We start from the raw sequence: 12,377 nt of genomic DNA, 5'->3' as shown, positions 1-12,377 counted from the left end.
GTTCTGATAGAACATTTTCCACCCATTTCAGGGACTTGCCACTGGTACCAATCTCCTCCAATCTTTGAACTAGAATTTGATGGGAGATGGTAACAAAAGTCGCCAATAGATCAAAGAGAATCAGCATGGTTGAAATCCACTTATCTAAAGCGAGTCTGATTGTGTCAGTGTCGTCCATTAATGCTGACTCCGAGCTAAAGGAGTCACAGAAGCAAGACTGAGAGGGGTCCAACAATTACTTGGATTCAAGATAGGACACCAATTGGTGACTCACCAGTGACTCTGAAACTTTGGAAATGAGAGGAAGCAGTCACCTCAGAATGACCTACATTTGGTACTCTTTTGTAGTTTTTATGCTCAGGAAAGAAAGAAATTCATCAATCCTATCTTAAAGAGGAACCACTTTCGTTCATGTCCGGTAGCACTTTATTATCTGAAATCGCTACCGAACCCGATGGCTTGTTTCACCGTGGCATCCATGAGGAAGAGGAACTATGTGGCTAAAGAATGAAGTTTGGGGTCCCTTTTATTCTTTATGGTTTCCAAATCTTTTTATTAACTTTTAAACAAATGCACTTTGTATGTATTTGAGCGCGTAGTAATGGGGGCCTGTAACCATGAATTTAATAAGGGCTGTCTTGGCAGGATTTGAAGTCTGTTTTTATGTGATTTTACTTAGTGGTTTTTATGCATTTGTATGTACTTTTATGATCTTCTGTAAAAAGATCGAATAACATTTTATGATTGAGAGGAAGCAGTGATATAGGTCTATAATTTTGCATATCCATAGCATCAGCCATAGGTTTTTTTAAGAATCAGTCTAATACATGCCATCTTCCATTTAGATGGAAGAGTTGCTAGCTGTAATGAAATATTGCATAAATCTGTGATGGGGCAAGTAGGACAGGAGCCAAAGTGGTAATGACGCAAAGGGGGACGAGATCCAGAGGGCATCCAGATTTAATCTTATTTAGCCAATCCAGTACTTGATCAGGGGTAGCAAAATACAAAATTTCCAATGTGGGGGACTGGGAGTTAACACGGACTTCAGAAAAAGCTAGTTCTATCGGTATTGTGTTATATGAGAGAGAATGGTATTCAAAAGGCACTGCAAGATCATCCCAGAGCATCTGGGATGTGATGGTTGTAGAACTACAAGTAGTTGGAGAGGTGAATTCTTTTAAAATGTTAAAAGCTCTTTTGAGGAATTCTTTGCAGAATTAATTCTGTCAACTATACAGGTCCTAATTACAGTATTGCCGTTTTTTATCTATTTCCTCAATGCTTTTTTATAGTTGAGTTTTTCCTCATCTGATTTTGATTATCTCCTTTTTCTCTCAGGTCCTACACATGGACTTTTACTTTTTTAGGGATACAGTATGCCAGGGAGATAGAGGATTTTTTGTTTTCATTTTGCTCAGTTTCCGAGTGGCAATGGTATCTAAGGCCTGAGTAAATGAATCATCAAAAGCTTTTAATTCAAGATCTATGTCTTCATAGTCCCCCAAAGCAGGAGGAGTAAAAACAGAGAAGAAGGTGGAGGGGACAACCTTTCTCCAAGGTCTAGTAAGTTTCAAGACATTGTGGAAGACAGAACTAGGTTTCTGGACATCTAAGAGAACATTTAGAGAGAAGTGATCAGTCCACACCAGGACAACTGGGGGATATTGGTGAAAACTACATCCAGGGTATGCCCAGCTATTTGAGATGGACCAACCACCTTTTGGTAGAGGCCAAGGAATTCTAAATCTGCAAGAAGACGGATAGAATCAGAGTCAGATTGATTACCCTTATGGTAGTTAAGATCCCCCAAGAGCAAAAAATGATCTGCTGCTAAGATATGTGGGGCTAACCATTCCGTAAGCTTCAAGCTGAAATCTTTCTTTTTGCGAGGTGGGAGATAAACCAAAGCCCCCTTCCAGTTTAAATTGGATGGGGTTTTTAATTGAAATATTATCATTTACATCCACAGATTCTATGTTTCAGTATTCTCCCTTTCATATGTCTCGGAGGTTGAAGACTCCCAGAATTTGGGTCTCAGGCACTCAAAGAGGTGCATCATTTTTCAGGCTGATGTGGTCAAATAAAGGGGCTTGCATTAGTTCTGGTTTGACGATGCTTTAATGGAAATTCTGAGCTGTATTAAGCTTTGATTCGGATTCGGAATCATTTTGAAAACAGGTCATCCAGCTACATTGCCACCTCTTGGTGACTGTTTCCCCCCATTTGTGCTGTAAACTAAACTACAAACACTCTAATTCAGAGAAGTCCTCTCAGCACAGCACTGGTGTTGGGGACAAAAGGAAATGGAACAAAGAACTCTGAAGATGGCGCCCAGGAGGCAGGCTGCTTGGCACTACACATGTGCTTGATCTGACAACATCAGGTGGAATGATTTAAAAACCAAAAACAACAAAAAATATTTTACAACACTCAGGTGTTCCCAAGTGACTGCATCTTGCAGTCTCTCCTGGGTTTCTCTCAATTATGCACGGTTTCCCTCCTGGATTCAGCAAAGAATAGTTTTCACATTCTGATTATTGTAGTATTTGACCGTGTCTGATTATTCAATGCATTTGCATTCCTGCTAGCCTAATTTACAGCATATGTTCATCCAACTACTGTGTGCCCACTTCCTTTGTGATCCCACAGACTCCCTTCAAGGCTAAATGGTGAATCTCTCAGTCATGCAGAAAACACGAAAGAACTCAGACGTTCTTCTGTTGACTCTGGAACCATAGGTCACAGGCTAACCACACTCCAGTTAGATTCTTGCTATTGTGATACTAGCCCCAGTGTGTTGCTGGCCCAAGTTATATAACACTAGCCATATTAATGGTCACCATTCAATTGAACACCAGTGTGCTGCTGGGTCCAGGGTGATTGGATATGGTGTCCTAGCTGTGCCTGTTTGGATCAGAGACCAGTGCAGCAGTAACCCCATCAACTGCAGGTCTTTTTAGACCTGTCTTACTCACCCAATCCTTCTCTTCCTCTCCATTCTTGGGGTTCCCCCCCAGGGGGCATCAGCGGAGAAGGCCCCACCTCTGCCTATCATGACATGTTCCTTTGGCGAGCAGGTGCGGTCCACCACCTCCGTGCTGCTCACCTCCAGCCCCCGAATGTACACGCCAACCTTTCCCTGACCTGGGCCGGGTTCGCTGATTGACCTCTGACCCTGTGGTGGAGAAGAGACTGTGCTTTGAGACTTCTTCAGCAGCAGCCCCCTAGGGGAGGGGAGTCGAGGCTTCGGGCAGGGGGAGGCAGAACCCTCTGATGCAGCGCCCCTGCTCCGGGGGTCGCGTGAGGCTTTGTCACATACTGGCAGAGTCGGCGCCCAGGACGCAGTAGAGCCCAGGCCCAAGCGAGAACCGTCGTACCTCTCGTTGTCCACGAAGACTGTATCCCAGTCACTGTCTTCTGCCAGAGCCCCCGACAAGGCATCGGGAGAACCCGTAGTACTGCTTGGAGCTTGGGGAGCCAGCAGTGAGGTCATGCTCCTGGAAGGGCTGAGCTTGGAGCCCAAGCCCCAAAAACGTCTGCCTTCCCCTTTTTCTGAAACTGTGCTGATGCTGTCCGATCGCTTCCGGTGGCCCTCAGAGCCGGATGGACTCTTCTCAGGGGCAGGTGGCTTCTTTGCCTTGAGAGCTTCTTGGCTAGCCTGGACTTTCCCCGGAGAAGATGGCTTTTTGCCTTTAAGGACTTCGGGCCTGGTCAGGACTTCCTCTGAGACAGTTGCCTTCTTACCCTTAGGAGCCTCAGGGCTAATTTCAACTTTCTCAGTAGTCACTTTCTTGCTTTTTATTAGTACTTTGGGGCTAAGTTGCCCTTTATCTGAATGTGATGTCTTTTTGCCCTTTAGTGCTTCAGAACTGGATTCCTCCTCATTGGCACAGTTCTTCCTGCCAGCCAGGGCGTCAGGGCTGACAGAGGCCTTCTCAAAGGCCTTCTTGTCTTTTAGGGCTGCTTCCATTTTCTTGTGGAAAATCTTCTCCATCTCCTGGCACTTGGACCAGCACTGGGCCCACTCTCTCAGTGCCTTCTGACTCTGGAGCTCCAGGGCCAAGGCCTTCATTTCTTGGAAGCGCTGCTCTGGGATGACTGGGTGCTGCTGCTGATACTGCGCCAGGGATGCCAGGACGTCTTGGTTCTGTCTCGCAGTGCCTGACGCTTCGCCAACAGCTGCTAAGCGCTTTACGCCCTCTAGGGTCCATTTGTGGGCCTACAGAAAAAAATGGAGAGAAGGTCAAAAGTTATTTACTCCCAGCCAACGTGATGGGAGTAGATTTTATGAAGCAAAGCAAAAGAGTACCTAATACTCCATCCGACAGAGGTATCTCTTACCTCACAATATTGTATTTACCAAGGTAGTAATCCATCTACTTCCCTACACTAATCTTAGGTGTACACTTACTTATATTTCCATATTTTATGCATATCATGATAAGGGTCTCAACAGTTCATCAAGTTATCCTCTTCTAGAGAGGTCTGGCCACTTCTCGGGCGTATCATTCCTTTTATGGCCTAGTTCTCCGAGGGGGTCTTGTGAGTGCCTCCCACTGCGATTTCTTTCTCTACCCTATTGACATGGCTTCTGTTTCTCACTGAACCTCTTCATGATTTGGTCTCTACATATCCAGTGTATCATACTCCAAATTACCCAGGTTACTTTCCTCCCAAAAGGGCTTTTTCACAAAATTCCATCCTTCAGACAAGGTCTCTATTGGAAACTACAAAAATACGTCTGCTGAGGACTCAGTCAAATCGGAGGTTCTTCTCAGTTCCAGTCTCTGCCTGTATCCGACAACCTCAATATTCCAGCTCTTCTTACCCCCTCTGCTAGGCTGTGCTGTCACAACATCGCCCCGCCCATTATCCCTAAGGTGCGTATAGTACTTTCACACAACACCCTCACTTTGAGATACATTAGTATACCTTCTCTTCGTTGTGGCTTAAGGGGTGATACACACCCTTCTCAGCCCCCCATCTACAGGAACCTCTCCTTGCAACCCTCTAGTCTGAGAGTCCCCTCTTTCACTACGCGCACTTCCCCGAGCCCGTCACTAGCCCAGCGTACTCACCCTCTGGAAGAACTCCTGCAGAAGGATTGTCTTCTGAATCTCCACCTCCTTCCTCTCCAGGCCCTGCAGAAAGTTTTCCATCTTGGTCTTGCAGGCTAGTGGGTCAGGCTTGGTTGTTAACACACAAGAATCTACCTGCCTCAAGGCTTCACGGCCCCTCCGGATTTTCTCCTAGCAAAAATAAGAAGGTCATCACCAGTAAATTCTTATCCAAATTACTATCACCTCTGAACTATTGCTGAAGACACCATCATCTCTAAACTCTGACTAACTATTACTACAGCTGAACCCTGGCATAAACCACAATCTCTTCTGGTGCACTTAGTTCCCTCCCCACACTGCTGATACTCAATTTCTCTGTTCTTTCCGTGGGTCACCTCTGACCCTTGGCCTACCCTCTCGTGTCAATATCCTATTGCCACTAGTGAGGTCCAATCTCCTCTCTTTCATCAATCCTCAAGTATTGCCCCGGGTCCCCAGAATTCTCTCTCCTATCCATCCCGATTCACCTCTGACCCTCTAATCGTCAGTCTATGTCCTTTCCAACATGGACTGACGAGTTAAGAGTCAGAGGTGAACCTGTAACTTCCACACCCGAATGTCACTGCCAACCCTCTTTCACCTTCACTGTCATTGCTGGGCTCCTCCTCTTATTTCCTCATCTCTTAATATCGCTGCCAACAACCCCTCTCTTCCCCCCCCCTCCTGCCCCAGGTGTTGACTCTGACCCCTGATCTCCATCTTGGTCACCCGGTGTCACCTCTGACCGACCCCCTGGTCTCTCTCTTATACCTCCATCCAGTCACCTGATCTCCAGGCTCTGTTCTCATCCTGCTGTGCCTACTCTTGCCGTCTCTCTCATCTCCATTGATATGATCTCTAGAATCCTGTATCTCATCACAGTTTAAATAGTATTCCTTGACACACTTTGGTGTCTTCTCTCTTCCATTTCCAAGTGAAGGCCGTGACGCCCAGACTTTTTTCTCTAACTCTCCAGCGTCATCTCTGACCCTGTCTCCATCCCAAGTCTCCATTCTCTACTTTTCCTCTGTGTCACCTCTGACCCCCAGTTGCCCATCTCCCCCTTCACCGAGTGTCGAATGTCATCCACCCGCCAGTGTCCCTCACGCAGACAGTCTTTGGCAGTTAGCCGCATAGTCCTCTCACAAGTTACTGCTCTGTGTTCCATGGTCTCTTCTCTCTATTGCTCTGCTTTCACCTCTCAACAAGAGTCTACCTATCTCTACCTTCCATCGTTGTCTCCTCTGACCCCTCCAGTTTCCCTACCCCCCTGTCGTTTCCCTTGCCCCTTTCTGCTCCTCCAGGGCCACCTCTCACCTAGAACATGGCCTCACCCATCCTCCAGTGTCTTAGTCCTATCTTCACAAGTCCCACCCCTGACCCTTGGTCTTCTTTCCTACAGAACCAGTGGTGGGATCTAGTTCCTGGGCTCCCATCTCCTCACCTTGGCTAGGGCTTGGAAGGCTTGAAAGGTCTCCTGTATCTGCCGGAGAACTATGAGCGAGTCTCCCAGCTCAGAGTATCCAGCCAGCATCTTCTCGCCAGAGTTGGAGATCCAAGCCACAGCCTGCAGGGAGCATCAACCACAAGAGAGACACAAGAACATCACTCAATGAGCATCTGCAGCCACGCAACGCAGCAACTGAAGTGCAACACAGCTAGATAAATGAGCACAGAAATAGTCATTTGTTTATTTATTGGAAGCTTCTCATGCTCTATCCAACACTCATGGGTGCAACGGAGACTAAACACAGCTACAAATGTTCAGTTGTCTGTCGAAGAGGCACAGGCAAGGATATACCAATGACCAACACAGAGGTGGCATTAGCTCAATGTGAGAATTTGTCAGTCCCCTCCAAATCTGTTGTGCCAATAGGCACCAGGGTGGAGCACGTAGCTGGCAGAGTATAAACTTGAAAGGGGTCTTCTGATATGGACCAGCCATAGAGCTGTGGATCCCCTTGACCAGAGGCAATCAATTTATGAATGTAATGAAACAAGGGATACCTGGACAGGGTGCAGAGCACTGAGAAATATATTCTGTTTGCCATTGACAACTGTAAATTGCCCTGTGCTATTGGCTGATTTCTTTAGGTCGCACCATCACCTCCAAAAATGCGGAGACATCACATGACATTTCCTTGTTCAGAGATGTAAAATTAATAGTGCATTTTGCATACCATATTTCCTCTCACATGCTCTATTATCATGGGTAAGCATACAGCAGCATCAAGTTTGCGGCGACACGACAGACCACGTGTGATCACCTCACTTGCCACAACCAAATCTTCACACATTGGACATACTACAACCACATCCCTCACTAATGAAATCATACAGGTCTGCCTGTAATAGCTCCAGGCTACTTGAGAGCAATGATGCAATACTTATGGCAGCTGTGTGTTACGCAAATGCCACATAACACAACTCAACACAACATAACCATATATATCTTAAAAGTAATCAAAAATAATTTTATTTGCTCTCCCACTGCGTTTTAAAAACTCCCAAAGGATCAAACAAAACGATCTCTGCATGCAAACCACAGAAGACCAAACCTTTGCACATTTGAAACCCAGGCATCTGCACATCCCTTGCTTGTCATCAGGCTATCCAAACAGAACCCCATCTTGGTTCCTCACCTCAAGCGCCACCACATAGGTTGTCTGTAGTCTCAATTTCATAGAAAAACATACCTCCAATTTCACATTTCAAGATAATGCCACTGGTCATCAATCGTCAGCTGGCCCATCTCGATCACTGCAACTTGAGGCATTTAAGCCAATCCAGAAAACCCATTCGCAAATAGCAACCTGTACAAGTCTTTGTTGAGAGAGTCTTTAGTGGATGCTGCATATCTAACTACCCCTACCTTTGACACATTCCACAGCCTCCTCGTGGAACAGATGGAGCCAATTAAACAGTGACGGCTTCTCCGCTAGGGCGGAGAAGCGTTCCCCCACTGCGCAAAAAGTAAAAGTAAAATTACAATAACATATCGTTATTATCATTTTAGTTTTCCTATTGCATTCAGTCAGTGGCATGCGTTCAGTGTGGGGTGGGGCGTGGCTGGCTAGAGCAGGGGAGGGGTGGATTGCACTCCCAAAGTCCGCATGAACAGCTTGGCCGGCCCTCTTGGGCCAACCAAATAATTCATGCGCACTTTGAATGTTCCCCAGCAGGCTACATTACACAGCCTGGTGAGGAACATGCACAAGCTCCAGTTATAGTATGAGCTCCGATCCCCGGCGCTCAGACCAATCACAACGCTGCAACAGGTGCTTCCTGCTGCCAGCCAAACTACAGAAAGGAAGACGGAAAAGGATGAAGGGGAGGCGGTGGCAGTGGTGTAACACAGGTCCCCACAGGCCCTGCCGTGTGGGGCCCCCATGAGCTGCAGGTGGTCCCCTCAGCACAGTTCTCTGGCCTGAGAGCTCCTGATTGAATCCAGACCGGGGCTCCTCCATGTACCTTGCAGGGGGGCCCCCTCGAGTTTAATTAAGGCGGCTGTTGAAAGGTAAGTGTTTTTTGTTGTTAATTAACCAACCCTTCAACCCACAAACCATGTCCGGTAGCAGCTGCTACTGCAATTAAAGCTCCGTTGTCTCACCTACAAAAAACACCCACCGGACCCGGAATGGTTTCACCCATGATTTGACCCATATTGTCCAATGCGGTGATAGCATACGCAGAGCGCACTATACCCCCCCCAAAGAAAAAAAACATGATGAAAACACCAGAGGTGGAATGCACTGACAACTTGGGGCCTATTTCTCATGGAACCTCCTGCCTAAGAAAAGTAGGAAACCTAGGTTATGTGACCCTAAGTGGCCATTCGCAGCTAGACTAAACTGGTGCCAGCTTATATGGGTCCGCATACTGAGGCAATGAAGTGCTGTGATGGCGGTGCTATTAATACCCAAATCGCCACACTAACTACATGCAGAAATAAGCATGAATAATAGAGAGCACTTATTGAAGCTAAATGTGGAAATCTGTAAAGTGCATTTACTAGAGATGATGCATAACACAAACCACAAATAGCTGAAGGAAACAAAAGATATCTTAGATCAAGGCCTTGCACTGTGCTCTGTTGAATACAGGCTTCTTCAAGCATGTGGTGCAATAGAAATCACTAAATAACACAATGTAAAGAAGAAAAAACAGGAGCGCTGACAAAATGAATCTCAGGCTCACTCTCTCTGACAAGCTTCCGCCACCTGCCCCTCCTCTATAATAACTGTGATATGTCCCTCATATGATCCAATGCTCAGAATCATATTTCTTTACGCAAAAGCAGTTTGGTTCAGCAATGCAGAAAAGTCTTCATATACCCTTAGCCAAGATGCGTTTGATGCTGTAGCTACTTCAGGAAGGCAGAGGCTCAGTCCCTTTTATTAGATAAGGTATATGTGTGGAGTTCAGTAAAGTAAACCTGCACCTACCTGTATATACTTACGTTGTTGACATTTTGTTCCTTGATATTTTGTCCACAATATTCTGAAGTAGATATCTAGATGGAATTCATACTGCCACATCAGATTACTACCGCCCTCTAATAGACAGCTGCACGTCAATGCTCCATTGACCACGGGCGTCTACCAGCCGCGACAGACAATTCCATATAATGTTACGTCTTCAAATAGAGATTTATAAACTACCAATGTTCGTCGCTATCTAATTAAACTGTTGCAGGCCACTCTTCCAAAAGTCATTACTATAAGGCACTGCCCTTTAAAGTACCTACTGATGGTAAAATAGGGTCAGATATAGAGATCTGGGGACCGGTTACTCCATCACAAATGTAACGCATATTCTATCTGTGGTATCACGCGTGACTGTTGGACATTTGTAATACTCTTTTGTACATTTCGCTCTGTTTGCTATGTATGCTTGTCTATACCCTTCCTTGTTGCATCATCTGTAAAGCGCTCTGACATCCTCGGTGGTCATGTTCGCGCTATATAAATATGCATAAATAAATAAATAAATTACAACTACCACTTGATATAGTGCACTTTTATACACGTTAGTGACAGAGTAACCCGTCTGCCGAACTTTAAAATCAGGCCCATAGTTACACATCCTTATATTTAAAATAATTCTAAATCCTACAACTATCTGCAAGGGTGAGTTTTTTGTCCCTATTAACTATAAAGACACAGAAAATTCCCATTCCAATACTTTCAACCAGTGAGTCGATTTTTAAACCAACCACACCATCCAAAATAAAGCAGTACACATTTAAAATATATACACTATCCTCCATAAGCCCTTGATCCATGCACATGAGTGAGCATAAGGGGGCCTGGCAATACACACGAACATTAACATCAACCATGTAAACGGATGATTAGATGGAAGAGACTATTACCCAAGCACATGTGCTGAAGACAATGAATCGAAAGCCGTAGGGACCTCACAAATAACCACCCAGGACAAGACCACTATAGAAAACTACAAAATACATTTCAAACATTTCAGAGACAAATATTGGAAAATATTACACCATAATGTAACATGTGGAAACAAAGTGATATAACAGTATCAGTAAGTCTTTCGGTGCTTTCTTTTTAAAGACAGTCAGGAGCACTGGAGAGGTCCCTGTGGAGGAGAGCCCTGCCCTAGAGAAGGGTTAGGGGCGACTGAGGAGATAAAGGTACAGCCGAAGCCAGATATAGTCACCCCATTAACTTCGCAATACCTAAAATCCCAGAATACAGATCGGTATCCAGCATCCGTTTTCTTAAAAACACCACAAAAAACCTGTAATAATGCCCTTCGCATTATACAGTGACACAATGTGAGTTCTGTGACAGGAGGCTGGGACCAGGTAGGGCACCAAGACGAAAAGAAGATGATAGATACAAATGACTCACTAGAAGGAATGAAGGGCTCTGGCGTGCCACCTTCGACACTGCGGACAACCATCTCCTCACTGGGCTTGCAGTAATGCAGACCCTCTTTCCTCATTCTTGACTCAACACGTGCATTGTTGTGCTAGGGTGACCCTCCAGGAGCGGTGAGAAGACCCTTAAGGGTGGATGGGCAGATGGGACAGATGACTTGAGCCACCTTTGGGCTGTGCTCCCGAAAGTATCTCTGGTCCCACAGTGTCTCAGCAGCCTGGGCCATGGCTGGACAAGAGGAGCCGACAGAACCCTGCTATGATCGGGAAACTACATACTCACAGCCTCACAGCACTGGAGGACGAGCCCACGTGCTACGAATCTTGACCAGGCCTTCAGAGACCTGGCATGAACAGGGCTCTGGTGTGTTATCCTTGTCCTGGTGTAATCAGAGCCATGGCATAGCCGGGGCCTAGCCAACGGCAACGGTGTGGCGCCTTGTGAACCATGTCATGGTCAGAACCATGGCATGTTCATTATGGTGGGAAATTGAACCGAGCCTCCTTCATGCCGTTCCTCCCCCTGATGCCACTAGTGTCACACAGCCCTTACTAACCACACACTCAGACACTCTCTGACTCACCTCTAGCATTCACACTTGCAATCATCTCCAACAGACGTCCCACACAACACTCAAAGGCCCATTAGACAGAACAGTTCTCAAACACCCAACACAATGCAGATGTGCCACATTTGGTATTACTGTCCTCACACCATTAAACGCTCCAGGTCACTAATACAGAACGCTCAACCACGTTTATCAGGACATGTAACACATTCAACACAGCACGATCATGTGGGAAGCGCCAGGCCCAAAGCAGCAGTTTTGAGCAGGTCACACTATATATCTGCATATTTCTATTTTTAACATTTGTAGAGTGGCTACTCAATAGGGTTTCCCCAGTGTTAATGCACCACTAACGCCAGAATCGGATTAACCAAGTCTTGTACTCCTTACGGAATACATTCTCTGTATAACAGAGGCAGAAAGGGAGGGGAGAGGAAATTCAATATTCTTGGAGCTAGGTATCAAAAAGAATGTCCTCCTTGACTGGTACAATGAATCCTCGGTACTTGAGCCAGTCTGAGATCAGTAGCGCGCAGGGTTATCGAAGGACAGCAGAGGGTCACCAGCATCCTAATTGGGATATACTACTGCTACATCAATCCCCGGCAGGTCAAGATATGAGGAACTTCACCATATAGTTTGCGTAGTATGCAACGAATCCAAGGACCTACCCACTGCTGCCGGAACCACAAACTATATGGGGTAGAACAAGTACTACCAGCCATTAGACAGAGTAAGTCATGGTGGCTTTAATCCCAAACATGAATTCTTTATTTTTTTCCGGTCCACCTTAGTGTG

At 45.9% G+C, this 12,377-nt stretch overlaps 1 protein-coding gene across 1 annotated transcript in view; it reads right to left on the bottom strand.

The window, feature by feature from the left end:
* The window catches only part of ARHGEF40 (Rho guanine nucleotide exchange factor 40), a 312,707-nt gene that overhangs the window by 103,771 nt on the left and 196,559 nt on the right, over positions 1–12,377 (bottom strand). The window contains exons 12-14 of the mRNA XM_086923058.1: positions 6,547–6,669; positions 5,082–5,252; positions 2,979–4,222 (exon numbers count right to left, since the gene is read on the bottom strand). Coding sequence (XP_086779184.1) covers positions 2,979–4,222; positions 5,082–5,252; positions 6,547–6,669 — 1,538 coding nt within the window. The remainder of the gene's footprint in view (positions 1–2,978; positions 4,223–5,081; positions 5,253–6,546; positions 6,670–12,377) is intronic.

This window comes from Lissotriton vulgaris, chromosome 5 (assembly GCF_964263255.1).
Source record: "Lissotriton vulgaris chromosome 5, aLisVul1.2, whole genome shotgun sequence".
Classification (NCBI taxonomy): domain Eukaryota; kingdom Metazoa; phylum Chordata; class Amphibia; order Caudata; family Salamandridae; genus Lissotriton; species Lissotriton vulgaris.
Note: the sequence above shows the minus strand (reverse complement) of the source record. Positions and strands in the feature narration are given on the sequence as shown.